This window comes from Musa acuminata, chromosome BXJ2-9, assembly GCF_036884655.1.
Source record: "Musa acuminata AAA Group cultivar baxijiao chromosome BXJ2-9, Cavendish_Baxijiao_AAA, whole genome shotgun sequence".
Taxonomy (NCBI): Eukaryota; Viridiplantae; Streptophyta; class Magnoliopsida; order Zingiberales; family Musaceae; genus Musa; species Musa acuminata.
In genome coordinates, this window is record NC_088346.1 from 45,292,243 (window position 1) to 45,313,667 (window position 21,425).

Below are 21,425 nucleotides of genomic sequence, written 5' to 3' on the forward strand. Positions count from 1 at the left end.
ACACCATGTAAATATATTTCTGTTAATAGAGTCAGAATAAACTAGATTAAAGGTAGCTAACTAAGGGCCTAATATATAATTAGCGCCCATATGTCACACTACATAAATAAAGCTGGCTGTTAAGGATACAAGAGTGCATAAGAACACACAAGGAAAAGAACAGAAACCTACACACGGTCACCAAACTAGTGTCCAATCAAGCTCATTTTAGAAGCCTTTTCCAATCCAAGATTTTGATCTTGAACTTTTTCTTTCATGAATCATATTTTTCGAAAGTTATGTCAGGACAAAATCGTCCAAGACTGCAGCACATGAAACTGAAATTTAAGCCTTAAGTCTTACAGAAACAAAACTTAAAACATACATCTTCTTATTACTATCTGGGATCCATTGAAGAGATGGAAACATCATTTTTGGATTCTTTTGCGGAACTTGTGATACTAAGAGTGACAAAAGCAGGTGCTGAAGGAGTAGGAAGACCAACAGAGTAGCTATTAAGCATAAGAGTTATGGATGCCATGCTGGGTCTTTGTGCAGGGTCTTCTTGGACACACAGCAACCCTATATGCATGCATCTCAACACTTCCTGAGGTTGACATTGATCGACCACACTTTGGTCAACCGCCTGCAATGCATCCCCTGGATTCCAATGCCTCCAGACCTTTTCGATTGACATGAAAAGAAGGAGATGAAGTTACAGGACTCGATCAAATCAAACCATATCAAATGCTTATTCGAGGAAGATCGATGCTTACATAGCTTAGAAGGTCAATGGAATTCCCAGATCCTTGGTAGCCACTGTTCTTTCGACCAGTCAAGATCTCCAGAATTAGCACACCGTAGCTGTAAACATCTGAATTAGTCGAGAAGCGCCCCCGCAGAGCATACTCTGGTGCCATATATCCACTGCCATCAACAAATGGAACAAGCATTGGATGAGATGAAATGTTACAGTTTGCAGTCGATGAATGACAAGGAAGAAAACTCAAGATTTTGCATACTATGTTCCGGCAATTCTGCTAGTGTTCCCCTGTGTCTCATCCACATCAAAAAGCTTGGCGAGACCGAAGTCTGAAATCTTGGGGTTCATATCCCCATCCAACAAGATATTGCTGGCTTTTAGGTCCCGGTGAACGATCTTGAGCCTTGAATCTTCGTGGAGATAAAGAAGTCCTCGCCCAATGCCCTCGATGATCTTATACCTCCTTGCCCAGTCCAATTGCACTCTCCTCACAGGATCTGCTCCATTCAGCTTAACTGACTCAGGTTACTGAAATGTGAAGCAGTAGTGCCATGCAACAATGCTCATGTTTTAACATAATTTAAATATTTCAGCTAGACTGCAATATCATCAATAAGAAGGTATATAGGATTTGGTTCAGATATGAAGCAATACAGCATCTGATGTATTGTAGCACCATTAGGTGATGCATAATGGTGATGGATGCAAGTGGTGAAGCATACCAAATAAGACTTTGTCGAGACTTGTATTAGGAAGGTACTCATAGACAAGTAATTTCTCCTCCTCTTGTAAGCAACAACCCAACAATCTCACAAGGTTTCTGTGCTGAAGTTTGGCCAACAAAACCACCTCATTCTTCAGCTCAACAAGCCCTTGCCCTGAGGTTCTTGAAAGCCTCTTCACAGCTATTTGCACTCCATCCTCTAGTGTTCCCTGTGGTGCAAGAACCATATGGATTACAGGTTACACAAAGATGAATTCTTCAGTCTCGAGGGCTTACCCTATAAACTGGTCCAAATCCTCCTTCTCCTAGCTTGTTTGCATCAGAAAAGTTGTTTGTGGCAGACTTGATCACCTCCAGATCAAGTAACAGAGATTCTGCACTCTTGATCTCTTGTTGGTCTTCATTGTCTGCTCAATAAAATTGTCACAGTAAGCACCTGCAAAGTTCATAAAAAAGCATGCTAATTCTGCTGCCTCACCAAATACTCGTTTGTGCAGCTTCATCCTCCTTGGCATTGCTGGTTTCCTTCTTCGACAGTACATAAAAATGGCAAGGAGGAACAACAGTGCTGCAGCAACAGGGATGACAACAAGTAGAACTGTTTTCACAGCATTGTTACTTTTTCCTACACAGAAATTGATATAGTGTATCAATGGAACCGTCCGTTCCAATAAATGAAATCAGTGTAAGGTAACTTAATGCAGATGCTGAGAGATTTTTAGTGGGTAAACCTCCTTTTAGAAGTCATAAAAGCAGAGAGAGGCCAGAAGTTTCCTTATGATCTAATGGGGACGAACACAAATTGCTTCGATTCCCTGATAGACTTACGGAGAATAATTGAGATTGGAAGGTCTTTCAAGAACATGGAACTTATATATTGGGGAAGAGAAGAAGACGTGGCGGATAGTGAGATATAGTTTCAGCAGCTGACGGGATTGCCTCTAACCAGTCAAGGCTGGCGCTTGGAATGAAGGGATCGTCGTTCGTATCTAACGCACTGCTGTCATGTCGAAGAAGGTCGATTAAATTATATGATACTTTTAGTGTCAGTATGTGTAGCATTTTGTCCTCTTACTGGAGAAAGATGGAGCATTCTGCCTCTCTCGAGCACTGTAATAAATTCTACGTTGCGTAAAGATCAGGTCAATTCTATTGACAGAATGTTTATATGTTTATGTCTATTCTTACCTCCACTGGCATCATTTGGCACGGTATCGTTGGCCGTCTTGCTGCTCGGAGACGGTGGAACAGACGGCGGCGGTGGAGCCTCCACGGCGGAGAGGTTGTAGAAAGGATACGACTCGAAGCGAAGGTAACAACTCTGGACGTACACCTTCCCTCCCTGCTTCCAACTGCAACACTTGGGAATGAAGTTCACCATGTCCAGGAGACACCGGTAGCAGTCGTCCGCCGACAAGTCCCTGGAGCACTGAACCAACCCGAACAGCTTATCGAAGCTGGTGACGTTTGTCGATCCAGCCGCGAACAGTTTGGGAGAGCTACTTGCTTTCTTGGTGAGACCGTCCATGAGATTCCCCAGCGTGGTGTCGAACTGCTGCTGGTTCGAGACGTTCTGGCTGTTCCACTCCCAGTACCTGAAGGTGGTGTCCACCGTGGAGAAGAACATCTGGTTGGAGTAGCGAAGCAGGCAGTCGTCGTAGCATGTGGTGGATGTCATGCCGTTGGGGCACGACTGGATGATGTCTTGGACGGCGGCGTCGAGGCAGGTCTGGCACACGGAGGAGGAGACGTCGCCGCGGCATAACGCGAGGCCGTGGACTTGGTCCGAGGACTGACCTTCCGTGTCGTTGGAGTAGCCGGTGGCGGCGGTGGAGGAGGAGAGGGAGGCGAGGAGGAGGTTGAGGTTGGTCTGGAAGGTGCTGTTGGTGGTGTAGTTGGCATCAGGAGGACAGTTAATCCAGAGAAAGTTTGATCTGGTTGCGTGACAGCGGAGCATGAGACCAAGGGAGAAGAAGAGGAGGACAGGGTAGGAACGAGGCATGTCTGCGTTCCTTCGTTGCGGATGGTGATCCGGGAGGAAGACGATCAGAGCAACCTTTAAGCACGAGGTGTTCGATGTTTTACCTGGTCAGTCGACGTATCGATTAACGAAAGCACATGCAGCCGTGTACGAGACACCTCGCCGTAACTTATTTCCAATGAGACGATAATTCAACGGTGACTCCGTCGTGTTTTCTAGAGGTGGCGACGACAATTTTTAATAACGACAAAAACAATAGTACGGTATATCGTAACATTGAAAGTTTTTTTAATCTTACCATTTGATTCACTTATTTTATATTACAAGTCGGGATGACAATTTAATAACGCCAGAAACAGTAGTACAAATATTGAAAGTTCAATTTTTTTTAGTACTATTTGATTCGGATTCAGTAGTCTGATGGTGACGCATCTGACAATTTTAAATGTTTGAAGTATTATGATAAGTTTACACTTAAAATAGAAGATTAATTATAGATTAGTCAGTATAATTAGTTACTTTTAATATCTCGATCATTATATTTAAAAAATTATATTAACATCCTATAATTATGAAAGTTTAACATTTAGATCCATTTATCTCATTGTCATCCGTTTTATGATGACGATGAGATCGCATGTGACTATTGTGAATGAAAAAAATGATAATAAAAAATGAGGACTATGTATCTATATTGGCACTGATATTAATGCAGAACGATGCCTATCGACACAAAATGTAGAACGATTGTCGCTACTCTTTTTAACTATGACCCATGATCCCCATCGATACAGTATATCATCATCAATTAAAATATTAAAATTATTTTTATATTTTATATTTTTATATTTTCGATGATAAAATCAACGATATTAGGATAAATAAATCTAGATATTTTATTTTCATAATAATAGGAATGTCAATATAATTGTTTAAAATATAAGAAACAAAATATTAAAGATAACTAACTATGAAAGATAATCTATAATTAAACTTAAAAATAGATAATAATATATTTGACTTGCATATGAATAATAGTCTAATCGTGGCATATCTGATTTATATAATTGTGGTGCATCTGATTTACCCTAAGTTAAGGGTTTGAAATTTTATGACATAAATTTACACCTAAAATAATAATTTGATGATGATATATTCACATTACTTGTAGCACTACACAGTTCATGAATCCATGTATATCCAACCAAAAGACAATCAACAAATAATCTCAATCCAACTTGTCGAAGAACTCTTACAAGTCTCACACACAAGGTATTAATTTTAGGCACCAGCACACCCGCCACCCATGGTGATGGCCACCTTCAGCGTTCCACACAGCTTTTGAAAGTTCTCATGGACTCATGTCAGAATCTTCCCCTGAAAGATTTCTGAAACCAGCAATATCTTGTGCAGGAAGATACGGACATGAATTAGATGAATAACTGGTCCATCACAGACACCATTCTTCTCATGGAAAAAAGTACTTGGTCAAAGATTTCCCTTGACAACCACCACCTACAGGATTATAAATAGAGGAACTACATTAGCAGCGGATAAGCATCAATTGGTTGCAATATAGGAGAGAAACCATGAAGATGGTAGCTGGGTTGCCTGAGTTCATCGTTCAGTCTTTCCATTTTATTATTCAGCTCTCTGCCACTGCTTTAGACTTCGGGCCAGAATTTGCGAGCAACAAAACCCCAGAAGAATTTGTGGCAGTCGTCAACAGAATCCTACAGCTTCACGGAGGTAACAAGCTCGAGAGGCTTCGCCTGTACTTTTGCCCGCTCGACTTATTTCTTCCCGACATCAATAATTGGATAGCATTTTCGATCGCGACGGGAGTCGAAGCACTTGAGATGGACTTTTCCATGGGCTTTGATCTGGCACCTAATCAATTCAGCAATGGAGCTCGGTTTTTCAGATTACCTGATCATTTGTACCCAAGCAATTCACTCACACATCTGAGTTTGAGCCACTGTGAAGTCCAACCACCTTTGCGATTTACCGGCTTCAGTGGCCTTCGATTTCTGTCTCTTGCCGATGTGGACATCACGAATGATGTGCTACAATTCATACTAGCCAACTGCCCAAACTTAGAGAGTTTGATCCTCAGGGAATGGCTGTCTCTTGAATCGATCGAACTGGTTGCTGAGAACCCCAGGCTTAGGAGGTTAGCTTTCGTAGAATGCTGGAATACATATCAAATAGAGATTTCTGCTACTCATCTCCAGTCTTTCACCTTCTATGGTGAATATGCCTTTGGAAGCGAATTCAACTTATCTGAAAGTTCAAATGTCATTGTCCCATCACTGGAGGATGCCTTCATCAGCTCCATAGACAAGGAACACACAGAACCCTATCATGACTATACAATGCTGCTGTCTGATATTGCACATGTCAAGATCCTAACAGTGTGCTCGGCAACTCTAATGGTAATACTATCTCGTGCTACTTACTAAGAGAAAACAATTATTCACCCTGGCTTGATGATTCTTAATCGACCATATTCAACAGCGTTTCACCATCTACGAAGAAACCGATGCTGCACTTTTGCCACTCGTGTTGCCGAATCTGCAAGAACTGCAGTTGCTAATGGACTCAATGAACAGTGAGTACCTCAAATACATCTATGGCTACCTCAGGCTCTGCCACACCCCACTCCTTGAGAAACTTTTTATTCAAGTAGGTCTTATCTCAATGTCTTAATCTTCATTTCACAGATCCTTTTTATCTAATGTAACTAAAATCTGTCTTCCCTTTCAGCTTCCATCAATTCCTGAAGATCTGACCTATATATATGATCCATCAGAAGAAGTTCAAGAACCATCTGGAGTGGTTTTTGGCCATCTGAGGAAGATTAAGCTGTGTAAGTTCAAAGGATGTAAGTGCGAAATGAGTTTGGTGAAATTTCTTCTCCAGAGGGCTGTTGTTTTAGAGATCATGGTGCTAGTCACTCCTCCAGGACACAACAAAGTAGAAAGGATTGGTGAAGGACAAGATAGTGGAGTAGAAGAGGTAGTGCCTGGATATAACATTGATTTGCTGAGTCTTCGACAGCAACTCTCAATGTTACCAAAGGCATCTCCGAGAGCCAATATAGTACTGTATAAGTTTGAGGAAGATGATCAGGCTTTGACTCCAACACATAAAGACTATTACTGTGAGTTTTAGTAAGAATCATATAGTTCATAATGCATTTAGTCCACTGTAGTACATGTCATCCAATAAGCTGCTTTCTTCTGCACACCAAGTCGGTTGTTTTTATTGAATCAGACTATAGTTAACAACAGAGATGTAAACTCTCGTATATGATTGAAGAAATGTTATGAAATTTCTCAAAGCAATTATGGAATTCCTCATCTTTCAGATTGTGTTGTAGCTTCAAATGTTTCCTCCAAAATTCCTTCATATTGGCTGGTCTTTCGAGCATCAAAAATATCTGTTGGCAACAAGGACAATAACAAAAAAGTCGTGAAGTCCCAAACTAAAGGCGTAAATTAAAACCAGTTTGCAAATGTGGTGTGAATTTCTTGAAAGATGTTTCCTTGACCTGAAATGGACAGCTGAACCCAATCAAATACCTACTGCCAAACTCACAAGCGGGATAGTGAGCAAATTGACAGCAATCTTCTGACCCCCCCTTAGGTTATTCGATTTGGGGACGGTGGATAACATGGATGGCACTGCTAACAAAATCTATCATCAACATCTCTATTCGATATAAGGAACATGCTCGAGATCTCATGAGTTATTTCTAACAAAGGTAAGCCCTTTGAAGCAGGAAACAGAGGGTCTTCGTCGCTATTCAACCAGAACCACTTCCGTGGAAATCAATTAGATTTCGAGTTCTGTACTAAAATTGTCACCACCTTTATGGTGCGTTTGACAGAGAAAAGTAGTCCATCCCGAGTATAACAATCAAATGAAGAAAATCTAATTATCGGATACCAAACTGCAGACGAAATTGCAAGGGATGGGGAAAACTGACCTTCTTGGAAGAACAAACAGGGGAATTGCTCAGGAACACCCATCTCAAGCTACATCAAGACGACGAAATCAACAACCCGTGTAAAGGGCCGGTCCACAGAGTGGAGAGGCCCCCGCCTCATAGATCTGGAACCGACCGGAATGCCAGAAACCGCGGAATTCGCACTAAATCCAGGGCGGCGACACCGAGGAGGAAGAAGAGAATTGGCTCCGAGACCAAACGGTGAGTGGGAGCGCTACTAAGTTATGAGAGATAAAGAGGGGACGAGAGAGGCTGGGCCATTAGAGCCTTCGACTACTGCTAAGAACATGAAAGCCTACCATGTGTGAGGCCCAGCTTAATAGGCCCACTAAGAGCCCATTTCCCAACCTCTCTCTCTCTCTCATTGATATATATGTAAGGTGAATATTCAAAGTGGTGTCAAGTAAAAGAAGAACAACATAGAAGCCAAATGGATACTGAAGAAAAATATATACTGAAGGACAACATAGAACAACAACAAAATATATATGAACACAAATCACATCAGTCTCCCTTCTTATGAAGTAGATACTGAGGAAGAAGCCTTGTCACTGGTTCATACACTACAGTCATTGGAATTGCAATCTTGGAATTTGCTTCATTCACAAATGTTCTGGAAAATAAAAGAAACTTTCCCTTCCAAAGTTCAACCCCACCTGGCTATACATTCCCAGTATATGTATGTGCCTCTATGAACAATGGCTAAACACCTACAGGGACCAAAAGAAAGAAAAGAAAGCTGCTAAACACCTGATACTTGACAAATTCCTACCTCTCGATAGTGCCATCTGCACAAAAAGAAAATTAAACTGCCAGTTACAAAGAAACTATCAACATCATCAATGCAGCTGTAGCAGTAAATGTGCTATAGGAGCAACAAGAATTAGGAAATAACCATATGATTAGCTGTGAAATACCACCTACGGTTTCATCGCAATAGCTGCTTGTGAAAAAGATATACATCATACAAGGCTAGGTATAGTTTGAGATATTTCAATAAGTATAATAGGGAAAACAATAGAATAAGCTCTATTTTTCTGCAAGGGTTCAATGAAAATTCATTATATGAACTGAGATCAGAATGTGCTTAAATAGTAGAAAGGTAGACCTTGGTGTCTGCCATTTTCGATGTCCTCAAGGTGTGTCTCCAGCTTCAGGTTCTGTGTTATTTACAAACTCGAGCGAGGCCTCAGTCTTCAGGCCCTCATTGTTATTTACAGACTCGAGATTACTTTCCATGTTTGGGCAATCTGTTTGATTACTTAGAAAGCCCTTGTCAGTATCTTGTGAAGAGCGGGTCCAACAACCGTTACTGTTACTATTGGGAAGCTCAGCTATCACAGCATTTTCAGGCACACTGTCAAGAGAACTACAGCTACTTCGGTGTGAATGCTCCCCGACTTCCGACAAGCCTATCTTCAGGCATGTAGGTGGGCCATGCGGGATGAGGTCAGAATCATCTGTCCTGAAAAATTAAAGATTGTTTAAATTAAATAGGCAAAGATAAATTTTATAGTGACAGACTGCGACACTCAACAAGATAGGCATCTATAACATCAAGTATTTCAATCCATGTGACAACGAAGAGCAACATTAAGATAAACCTGCAAAGTAGCTTTTGCAAATAGAATGTGCAACCAAATAACTTAGCTGAAGAAACAGTAAGTAAAAGGCCAAATTAGAGAGACATGTTGTAGAATTCACTAAGGCCAAATATGAGAGAAATACTGTAGTATTCATTTAGCAACTGATGTAGTAATCATTTATCAAAATGAACCATATGATCAACATTGAAGTCAGGGCATGTATGGACATCACAAGATGATCCAAAGAGAATCGGTTTGATGATCTTCTAATTGCTAACATTCATAAGAGGATTTTAAGATATTTTAGTTTCCACACTATATTGACATGTAAAAATGTAATGGCAAAAGAAAGCAACAAGGAGATGACATTGCAAAAGTATCTCTTCCAATGCATAAATATTAGCCAAAAAGATATCTGATGTTAAGACTAGGATGAACCTTGGTTGCTGGAATGTTGGTGATTGCAGATGATCGAAAACTGGAACAAGATCTTTCAGTTTAGCTTCAATTGTACGGCATGGGATTCTTTCAATCTCTATTTCTCCAACAGAATTACCACTGTAGGCTTCTTTGCTATTTTGGTCCATCAACACATTAAAGGAAATCTGTATAAGCAGAGGCAGTAAATAAATGGAGACAGAATGCAAGTAGGAAACATCAAGGAAGTAACCCAATTGATAATGCCTAAGTACCTTAGACTTTGACCATAGGGGAACCCAAGCTTCATGAACATGCAACTCGAACTCAGATATGTACAAGTGAGGAGTTTGTTTAGCAGCAAGCTTTGTTTTCAAGTCAACACCACTAGCAGAGTTATACACACTAATCTCTTTCCTCGTGTCTTTACATAAAAATTTAGTATTCTCTCCACTGCCATGATCACCATATATATCAACATTGTCGCATCCATCTTTTCTGTTCCGTTTATGACAAACATCCCATTTCTGAAGTGCCTCAACGTCTGACCTAGAATATGCTTCATGCGATAACTCGTGAGCAATGGAACTTAACCCTGATTGATCAGTGCCACAATACTCCCTGCTTGATTGATGAAGAACATACTGTATGATAGAGCCAGAAGAAAAGAATACAAGAAAGTAGTACATTTTTCTCAGTGAGCTGATATTGGCATTAAGACCAGTACCCTTGCAGTAATGGAAAACAGAAGCAATGGCCCCGGGCGAAGGACTGATCTTACCAGTACCAGCTGCTGCTAACCCATTAACGGTACTTTTAAACCCAGGTTTCCCGTTCTTTATTCTGCATACAGCTGATAATGTAACAGGACTACCAGACCCATAAAGGCTCTGCTCACTTATCTTTGAAGAGCAAGAATTCTGAGATAAATGAACTGACATTTTTGTTGTCAAAGCTGATCCATAGCAGATATTTGCAATATTACGCTCATTGAACTTAAGGTCTGCAGCTCCTCCAGAAGGGCAGATTGCAAATAAATGACTAGTACCCCTTGACGAGCTGATCACTATCCATTTACTGTCATCACTGAAGCTGATGTCTTGTATAACCTGATACAAAGAGCAATAATCTCATGCAATTAAAAGTTTGGAACTCAGCATGAGTGATGAAGATGGGTGCAAAGCGATGTGAGTGTATATCTACCGCATTTGTGATGCCCCGTTGTAACTTGAAAAGATGGATGCAAGTCCCCTTTGCACCTGATCCTTCTGGCTTTGAATGTGGAGAAGGCATTATGCGAAAAACATTGATGTTACGGCCATGGATAGAAGCAGTGACTAGCAAGGTCCCACTAGGATCAAAGCACAATGCGGAGATAGGACTCTTATGTGCCCTAAACTGAACTATCACTGATCTAGAGACAATATCTTCAACTATGACCTGTTGATGTTGAAAGAAAAACGCAATGTTTAACAAATTTGTTCAACACACACACATTATATTCCTTAAGAGAGAGTCAATGTTTAACATATTTGATACGTGTATTGCGGGCCACATAACCCATCAAATTATTTAAAGAAATAATAAAAACAAAAAAGAAACTGAAAATTCAAAAAGAATCATACCATTTCATCATTTTCCATGTTTGCAGGTTCCCTATGCATGATCTTGTTGCTATTTGAATTGGAATTCCCATGTACAGTAAAACCATTATTGTCACCTACAAATTCTGTGTAATACTTGGAGAATGTTGTCAACCCCTTATCTCCAAGTGTCACCAAACCTGCAGCAAGCGTCTTACTAGATTCTCTTGCAAAATGTGCCATCAGACTACCTCTTGAAGGAGTCACCGTAGCAGGACTTACATCTTGAGCACTAACAGGGAAATTACTTGAAACTGGAACTGGAATTCCACTGTACGCTAACCACCTGGTGCCAACTGCAAGTGGGCCATAGCCTATACTTCCAGAAACAACAGATGCCGAAGCTACAGGATTAGTAACAATTATATTTTCCCTCTCTAGGGTTGCAGCATTAAGACATTGTATCTGCATAATAATATCACGACAATTTGTTCATCAAAGCTCTGTCTTTGAAGACAAAATTATAAAAAAATACAGTATAGCCTACCTGTGAAGTTTGACAAACAGCAATAACTCGAGGACTGCACCTAACAGAGAGAATAGCTGAGTTGAACTTCAAGACATGCTCATACTCATGGGTCCTTAAGGAATAAAAATGGGCATAAGTAGGCAAAGAATTGTCACTTTCCATCTCCTGACAACCACCAACAGAACCGTTAGAAGAAAAACCAAACCCATCAAAATTGTTGAAATTTCCATGAACGTATCCATCCCCAACCACAATCAGCACTGGACGAACATCTGCAAACCTATCTACTAGACCCTTTAATGCAATTGGCTTCTTTTGCATTTGAAGAAAAGAAGCAGGGAAATCATGTCTACATGCTAACTGCCTTACATCATCTGCTTGCTCAACATCCCAAACCTGGAACCCTGACCCATAACCCAACAAGAGAACTTGTCGGTGGACATCACCTTCCATTTCCAGTTTGTCAAATCCTGCCCAAAGCACCTATTAACCACCAACAACAGTTAGGAGGCACATGAGCTATCATTGAGCATTTCAAGTGATTAAGATTCAATTTAGTATAGATATTATTATTTCAGCAAATTGACTTAGGTTGAAGCATGTTAATATTTCACTTCATATTACATAAATTGGTAATTAGAAATATTGATAAAAAGTTCAACCAAACTATATAAGATCATCTCAAGTTACTGGTATAACTGGTTAATAGTGCTTCAGAATATAATACTACAAGAATAATGAAGTTCAGGCGCACTGGCAGCTTGACTAAGCTGCTTAATAACACAATATAGAAAAACCATTAAGAAAAATCAACATCACAGAATTATATATGTCCAACTTTTAAAAGCATGGACAACAAATAGGTTCGATCATGATTAGAAGCAGCTTAAATATAAGTACAATTGTATAAACAAATAAAGCTATCAAAATAACATCCACTGTTTTGTAATCCTTGAGAATTTTGCTTCATATTTCAGAAAGTCGCTTCATCATGGATGGTGAACTTTGGCATGGTACTAAAGCTGCTACATTGCAACCAGGACACCAAGGGTTAGAATAGCAGAACAGCTCCGCATGTGAAAGTCTGAGCAAAGTCCCATGCCACCTGGTGGTTGTTCTTCTAAATTATTCAAGATCAATCAGATAATACATGGAATGACAGCAGTTCAGCATAAATTTTACTGCACTTATGATAGATAATCAAGTTAAAATTTGGCGGTGAACTACTGGTTTCAATCTTAAGGATTGGTGCCAAAATGTATCCGAATTTCAAGTTTCATCATTAGCCAGTATATTTGATCATAAAGCAGTTATTTAGTGGTTCAGGGCTAGGAGTCAGTGTGGTGAGGCCTGGATATACCAGACACAGTAGAGGCACAAAACTAGAGGGTAAGTCAAGATATGTCACAAAAATGGTGCATCAATTCATTATTTCTATCAGTTTTAATATCTCTGGTGAAAGGCTAAATGGATTTAGGGGTAAACTGAGATGGCCATCTTCTCAATAGAAACTAGCCTGACTTTGCAAATGACAATCTCCTCCTATGTGAAAAACAGTCTTGCATTGGAAAGTTTAACCAAATTAATGCTGTGACAAAACCCACATGTGACAACAGGAATATGTAGTAAATTATTTGACAGATGAAGTACAACAAATCCAGAATTATGAAATTGTGCACACAGGAGTTTTATTATTCACATAGTTCACTAGATATGGCAACCAGTCATAAGCTAATTATTTTTCAGTGCTACAATTAAAGAGTTAACTCCAAAATCATAAATCAACACCATTCATTTGAAATGAACAGTTATCATATGAGTGCATGCAGAATCATTTCTTTTCCGTAAGATCAATCAGCCAGGATAAAACGGGAGTAATCATGTTACCCATGATTCCTACTTCAATAGTCAAATGTACAAAAAGAACTCCAGTCAAATAGCAATGACTTAGAAATTAGTGTGAAAAGCATTAAAGATATGCATATCAAAAGCAATCTTTTACCCATCAGAGGTTCCAGAAAGGTAAAGAATAAAATTTTTAAGAAGCACAAATTATCATCAAGGAAGAAACAATTGATAACAAATGCATGCATTGCTACTCATTTTGGTATAACAATCAGAGCTAGTAAGAATCCGGGCCGTTACTTCATGACATTCATCATACTCCTTACTTCAAGAGTTCACGCAAGACAAAAACATGTAATCAAATCGAACGACACAGAAGAAAGTCGTTACCATTGACAAGAAACAAACTGATCTAATCCAAGTAAAGGTCAATTTTTTACAAAGGATAAGGGGAATCTGAATGCACTACCTGATCATGGCCCGCATCATCATGGCCGTTGGCGATTGAGGAGACAATAGACACCCCCGCCTTGCGAACAGTGGATGCAACATTGGACGCAGCGGAGGACACGATCTTCATGCAATTCGACAAAGACCGAACCGATAAGACCTCATTGCTACTGCCGTTGCAGTGATTCCTCGGCACACCGCCACCCTGAGGTTTCTGCACATCGTTCCTCATCACCCACCGCAAACCACTCAACGGATCCCCAAGAAAATGAAGCAAGATCCAAACTGTGAACGCCAGGCGCTCTAATCTCACAACAGCTTCCGATCATAAACCGAGTCTGTTCCTTTCTTCCTTTCTTTAGCACCAAGAAACAGCCCAAGATTCAGCTAGGTGCGAAACAACCCCAACTTTTCCCAGAAGAACTAATAAACTCAACTAAACCAGAATCAAAATCGAATCTTTTCTACAGAAACAAGCCCCCGGAGCCACAAAGACGAAACCTGCTTAAAGATCTCAGCTTTCTCGACGGATTCCTAGTCCGAATCAGCGAAAAAAGCAAGCGCTTTATCGACGGGCTCCCTTATTTCCGTAGCCAGAAGCAGTGTAAGGCGAGCTGAGGAGAAATGCGAATCTTCTTTAATAAGGCAGGCGATGAGGAAGACGGAGGAGAGAAGAAAGGATCGCTTCGTAATCAGAGAACCAAACATACTGAGCTCCCCGTTTACGTCTCTCTGATTTCTGCCCTTCTTTTACTTTCCATTCGGAGATTGTTACTGACAATCTCATTTTTCCTATTAACAACCGCTCTTATTGCGTACCATCATTTAAAAATAATAAAAATATAATCTTTAATTATCAATCATATTTTTATTTTCTATAATCTCTTAATTATCCTTACTTAAAATATATCCTATGATTAAGAGGAGAAGAATAATAATAAGAAGAGGAAAGAAGGTAAAGAAAAGGGTGCACACATATCATTGTAAAGGATAGTAGGGTTGTGGTAAAGAAAAAAAATAAAATAAAATCGGATAAATAGTAAAATAATACGTTATTATTTTAAAATATTATTAATGATAATAAGTTTTCAATAATAAAAATATTCTTTTTAAATAAAAATATAAATAATCAATAGAATTCTCCTTCTAATTTTCTCAATTAGTTCCTTATAATTAATTAGTATAGACATCATTGTAAACTTTGACATATATCAGAAACATATCAATAAAAACAAAATAAAAAACTTCAAAAATATTTTGAAAATGCAGCAGCACTACATTAATACATGCTGACTTGAAAGTAACAAATAATAGTAAGACAGATGCTATGATAAAAGTTTCTTCTAATAAGGATTTGCACACATATCAGAAACTAATTGATGAAAAAGGACAATAATTATGTGATTATATATATATATATATATATATATATATATATATATATATATATATATATATATATATATATATGTAGAGAGAGAGAGAGAGAGAGAGAGAGAGAGAGGTGTATTTGAACAAATAATAAGAGAAAATAAAAAAGAGGACAAGAGAGTGTATTTGTCATGTTGGGTTGGTGGCTGGGAGAAACTAAGAGGAATAGTTAGGGGGCAGATCTTGGTGGCTTCCTTCCTTTTGACCATGAGAGAGGAAGAAGGAAAGTAGTGTTAACCATCTTGTTTGATGAATCTTTAGGAGGGCGTTGGGAGGGTTGACCGAGAAGGATACCGACGCGAGACTTGAATGCTTTGGGGCGAAGGCGTCGCTTTAGAAGAGTCGTCCGAATGAAATGGTTACTTAACAACGAATATTTGGTAGAAATATTCTTCGAGAGTCGTGCTTGTTGACAAAGGACTTGATCATGATGGAGGAGAAGACCTCCTCTTACAAGCATCCAGCTTGTTGGTAGGCAACAGATTGATTGCCATAGTCCTTTTCCTTGGAAAAGATTAGGAAAAGGGTCAGTGTTTCTTTCTTTCCAAAGGGATGCATTTTCAACTCTTGTGTTTTTTCTTTGCATGAAGTTTTGTGGTGTTTCATATGGCATTTATGAACACACAATAAGAATGATTTGTGTTACTAATTATATATCACTACTATCTGTCAGTAATTTCATATTGTTTTGCACTTATAGTATGATGTATTTACACAAGTGTTCATGCTATGTTATTTTTGCTTGAGATTTCCTTTACTGTAAGAGACATTTGTATTTAGTTGACTTGTGATTGAACTCACACAACCTGTCATCAAATTAAAGAAACTTCTATCTTCAAGTCATCTTTGCAGCTAAGGAATGATCTCTATATCCTCCATTTATTTAAATCAGACTCAAATACAAAAACGTAAAAGAGTCCTCCTCTTCAACCTTTTTTCGCCATCCTCTTATTTCCTGTTGTTTGAGAATGCTCTTAAATTGTTTTCTATATATATATATATATATATATATATATATATATACATATATTTAGAAACTGATATATTTTCTTTATCCTAAAGGTAGCATTATTCCAACCATCTATCTTAATAGAATATGTAATAGATTGATCTCGCAAATAAATTTTTCCACGGAAATGCAAATACAATGAGAGGGAGAAAAATAAAACATAAATCATCACATCATCTTCTTCCTTTTTATGTTCCGATTTGACATGTTTACTCGTTGTCTTTTTATTATATTCGATGAGAGTGAACTTCATGAAGGCAAATATTCTCATATTTTTCATCCACCCCCAACCCCCAAAATTATATTTTTTATTAAAAAGCTTAGTAGGTTGGCTCTAATCCTCTAAAAATCTTAAATTCAAAATAATTTTAAAATTAAATAAGAAATTAAGATTATTTCATATCAAGAGGAATATTTTGTTCCTTTTTTATTGAATTTAATGATAAGAGAAGTTTTAAACTTTAAGTTATAAAATAAAATAAATTAATTTAATTAAATATTAACTTTAAAATTTTTATTAACATCCTTATTTGTTAAGACTCTCTAGGGCCCCTAAGATATCGCTATAGGTAGGTAGGTTCTCCGACTCTCTTAGTTTAATAATTTTATAATTTATATTTTAATATTAAAGTTAGATAATCTATTTTAGGATCAATGAAAGAATTTTAAAATTTTCTATTAATTGTATCTCTCTTTCTTTTTTAAAAGCAAACATGAAATTTAAAATTATAAATGTTGTGCCCTATAAACCAATCATGTAAATGATGACACGTAAACACGCTGCATGATTTTTTTGTTGTTATTATTATTATGATATTTTTCACTTTATATTGGATGATAAATATATTGAGATATCTTTTGATTTATGCAATGAGAATTGAATCATTATAAAATCATGATAATGAGATCAATTCGCTTGTAAATACATATCCTAAATATTCCTAGTCATATATTGCTCGAGAGGGACATCGAGATAACTAAAGAGATCGATATACTGTATATCCATCCATATGATAGAGATTGTTGGTCTCATACTTGCTTATGTGGGGATATGGTTTAGGTGCTCATTTGAGAATGAATTTAGTGAATGATCTGCTCACGAAATATTCGATGATTAATGATACCTCATCGTCAGACAATAGTTCCATAATCCCAATTGTGTATCTGATCCTTATACTTGAGATACCAATGATGACATGTATGAGTACTTCACTATTTGATACTGGACTTATAGATTTGGAAGTTTCAAATCTAGCATAACCGGTCATCTAGAGTGACAGCCAATCTTACAAGGATAATTAAGTGTCAATAGAGGATCATCCGTTCTTGGTGTCATTAGAGAAATGTCTCATGTATTCTTGCTCGAGCAAATCTTTGGTCATGGTTATTTGGATTAAAAGAGAAGTTCTCTGGGAGAATTTGATTAGAGCAGACTCGAGTATATTTCATATAGGCTTGACATCATCATGCCTAGCATATGGTCTTTAGGATATTAAATGGATGAAAGACTATAGGGGCAGATAGATCCAATGAATTAGATCTCCTTGTACTATCTAGCGACTATGGCGTAGTAGCCTAGTACACCCATAGTCGATGAGTTAAGTAAATTATTATATAATGATAATTCACTAAATCAAAAGGAGTTTTGAGTCAAAAGGAGTTCTGATATGTGTAACTCATGACCAGCTCAATATTGGGCCTAAAGGGTTACACACATATAATAAATGACGTGATGAATAGAAGATTGTATAAGTGATATCCAATAAACCCATATTTTATTGGATCCATCGGATGAGACTCAATAAGAGCTCAGAGTAGACAATTGAATAGAGATCAAATTTCCATTAACTTATGGATAATTGGATGGAGATCCAGTATCCAATATGCTAGGGTAATTGGATAGAGATCTAATACCCAATAGGATATGATCCATTAGGGTTAGCAAAGAAGACTCTCTATAAAAGACATGTGGGATTTAAAGGGTTAATATGCTGGACCTCTTAGCCACCACCTCCGTAACTTCTCCCCAACTTCTTCCTCAACCGATTGCCCCCTCTCTAGTTGCCTCCTCTCTAGTCTAAGAGGGTAACAAGATGGACTGCCCCTACTGCATTAGTGGTGGTACGTGAAAGCGAGGAAAGAACTTATCACGAGACAAGGTGCATCATCGCTTCATCCGTCATGTGTATCACCACTAGAGAGAAGAACATGAGATCTCCTTCATACATGGACTAGGATTTATAGATCAAGAATAAGTTCCCTTATGTGAGATTGTCTCACATCTTACACAATTTTCAAATTCACGAGTTTTTCGCTCCTAATCATCACACGCGATTTGATATAAACCTATTTTTGGAAAATCAATTTCTGTTTTGTTTTCCATTATGCATGTAATGCTCTCCAAAGTTTCCCAACAATGGTATCAAAGCCAAGTTGTTCATACGACGATTAGTTATAAACTACGTGTGTTGTTGTATGTTTTGTTTGTTGGGTTGGCAGCCCACAGATTCAGCCCATAGTGGGCTTGAACAGCCCACAACCCACCTCCTCTCTTAACCTAACCCTAATTAACATTAAGGGGTGTGGGTGGCTACGTTTTAGAGGCAGAAAAAGGCTATAAAAGGGGAGGACCGAGGGCAGCAACATAGAGAACTTGGCAGCAGAAAAGAGGAGAAGAAAAAAGCAGAAAAACAAGAGAAAGAAAGGGAAGAAAACAAGGACAACACAGAGAGACTGTTCTCAATCATCTAGCAGTGTTCTCATCTTAGGTTAGATCAAATATACAGTAGACTCTTGTTATGATTACTTGGGGAGGTTTTAGATATTGTGGACAGTGACGTGATCCTTATATCCCAATTATTCTCTTGTGATTGTTGCTAGGGTTTAGGGCAAGAGATTGAGATTTGTATATTCATTATTTTCATAGTGGATTATCTCTAGTTTGCCCCGTGGTTTTTACCCTTCACATTAAATGAGTTTTTCACATATATCTTAGTGTTATATTTGATTATGATTTTATTTAATTCCGCTGCATATCATGACTTGCTAGTATTTATTCATATACAAAAGTTATTTCTCTTTATATCCCATCAGTGTTGAATCATGTTGAATCGATTTTTAAAGTTGTTATGTTTAATATCAATCACAGATTTAAACTGCATCTATTCTAACTTTTAAAATGTTATGTTGGCCATTAGTTTATCATAAAATGTTTGATAAAAAAAAAAAAGAGCAGCAATTATTGTTGCCCTATAATTTAGCAGACTTGCAGCCTTGGCTGAGAGCAACCTTGTTGCTCTCAACTAGGCTTAGCAAACCCCTTGCAATCAGGGATTCTTGGCTACAAGGGGAACCCTAGTGGCCATGGTTTCTTGGCCGCCCAACAACCCATGCAGCTAGGGTTTCCTGACCTCATGGGGCACTTTGTAGTATGGATAATATAGAGTTTCTTGATTGGATTAAAGTTTAATCTAAGTCTAATTAATTAAATAATTTAATTAATTATTACCTAGTAGTCCTATATCTTTGTATACATATGATGTATGATATTGATAGATAATCATGAGCCATGTGATGTGATGATGTGTATATGTGATTAGTATTATTGGGGCCTGCGAGCCTCCCTCTCTCTCTCATTATATCCGACATATAATTCTATCTCCCTTAGTGTTGTACCTCCCCTTGATTAAGATCTAGTTTTCTTATATATATGATATATTTATTTATGGGCCTACGTGCCTATAATTAAGTTATAATTACACGAGAAGGTACGACGAAAGCATAAAGATGCTAATGGGACCTAGGAGGATAAGGCGGATGATCGTCGGGCATGGAGATCTACCGAGGTACAGTAGGACCGATGAGGATGAGATAGATAATCACAAGGCATGAAGATGTGCTGAGATACACTTAGATCTTTTTATTTGTAATCAAGCCTTTGGCTCAGGCCTGATCACTTAGGCTCTAGTCCATGATCATGTGGTGTGGATGTGTGTATATATATATATATATATATATATATATATATATATATATATATATATATATATATATATATATATATATATATATATATATATATATATATATATATATGCGATATAAACATATGTTAGACTAAATTGAATTAGAAGAATCCTTATAAAATAATATTAAGTCGATGAACATGAGATAATAAGATTGACCCATGTAACCTTCCATCATTATAAGTGAAAATTACTTTTCGATGTAGGCTAAGTTAGTCAAGTCCTTCGAGACTCACTAATATTAGGATTTGAGATATTGTCTACAACATAGAGATGTCAATAGTGACCTGAGAATATGGTATGCTATAATGATGGTGCTAACTTAGTCGAGCATCATGGTTAGTTAAGTCTCTCAAGGGCATGATGGTTCAGAGGTCGAATAGTATGAGAATTATAAAGAGTTATGATTAACAAGATGTGTTTATCATTTGCGCTTAGTGTGATTAGTCGAGTCCCTCGAGATCATACTAAGACGTCGATTGGATCTCGATCCCCACTAGAAATCCGTCGGAGATTTTCAATTCATATGCCGAATGGAGTTATGTTTTTCGCTAGAAAATAATGGGAGTAGATTAAGATAAAATATTATATCTTAATTATTTTTATAAAATCTAAAATATATATGTTATTTACTTTTTTGCTCTATCTTTATTTTTCAAAAAATATAACTTTCAAATCTCTTACGTGGTATACTTGATGTCAATCACTTCACTAGTCTAAACTACACAATGCCTAGTAGAGAAAATTGTGTCTGTTCTTGATACAATGATGCCCACGCCCGAGGAAGGGGCAAGTGACGATGAGATCATTCGCTACGTGAAGTATATAGAAGACTCCACTCTTGCTCAATATTATACGCTTGGCTCTATGACTCTTGAATTACAAAGGCAACATGAAAAGATGGATGTTAGATCTATACTCCTGCATCTTCGTAAATTATCTGAGGAACAAGGAAGGACTCAATTATATGAGATATTCAAGAGTCTCTTTCACGCTAGGATAACTACGGGGGCATCAATTCAGAATCATGTCTTTAAGATAATCGAGTAGATAGAGAAGCTCACGGGTCTAGGAATGATCCTAGAGGATAA

The 21,425-nt window shown here is 37.9% G+C and overlaps 1 protein-coding gene and 1 pseudogene across 1 annotated transcript; both read right to left on the bottom strand.

Annotated features, from left to right (window-relative positions):
- Positions 1–276: 276 nt before the first annotated feature.
- Positions 277–3,482, bottom strand: LOC135623609 (cysteine-rich receptor-like protein kinase 44). The gene is made up of 7 exons (XM_065126763.1): positions 2,655–3,482; positions 1,945–2,091; positions 1,743–1,873; positions 1,465–1,675; positions 1,002–1,239; positions 756–906; positions 277–661 (listed from the first exon to the last, which is right to left on the bottom strand). The coding sequence occupies exons 1-7, from the start codon at positions 3,466–3,468 to the stop codon at positions 377–379; spliced, it is 1,977 nt and encodes a 658-aa protein (XP_064982835.1). The 5' UTR covers positions 3,469–3,482; the 3' UTR covers positions 277–376.
- A 4,860-nt stretch (positions 3,483–8,342) lies between these two features.
- On the bottom strand, positions 8,343–14,627 carry LOC135623608 (autophagy-related protein 18f-like; annotated as a pseudogene).
- Positions 14,628–21,425: the final 6,798 nt, after the last annotated feature.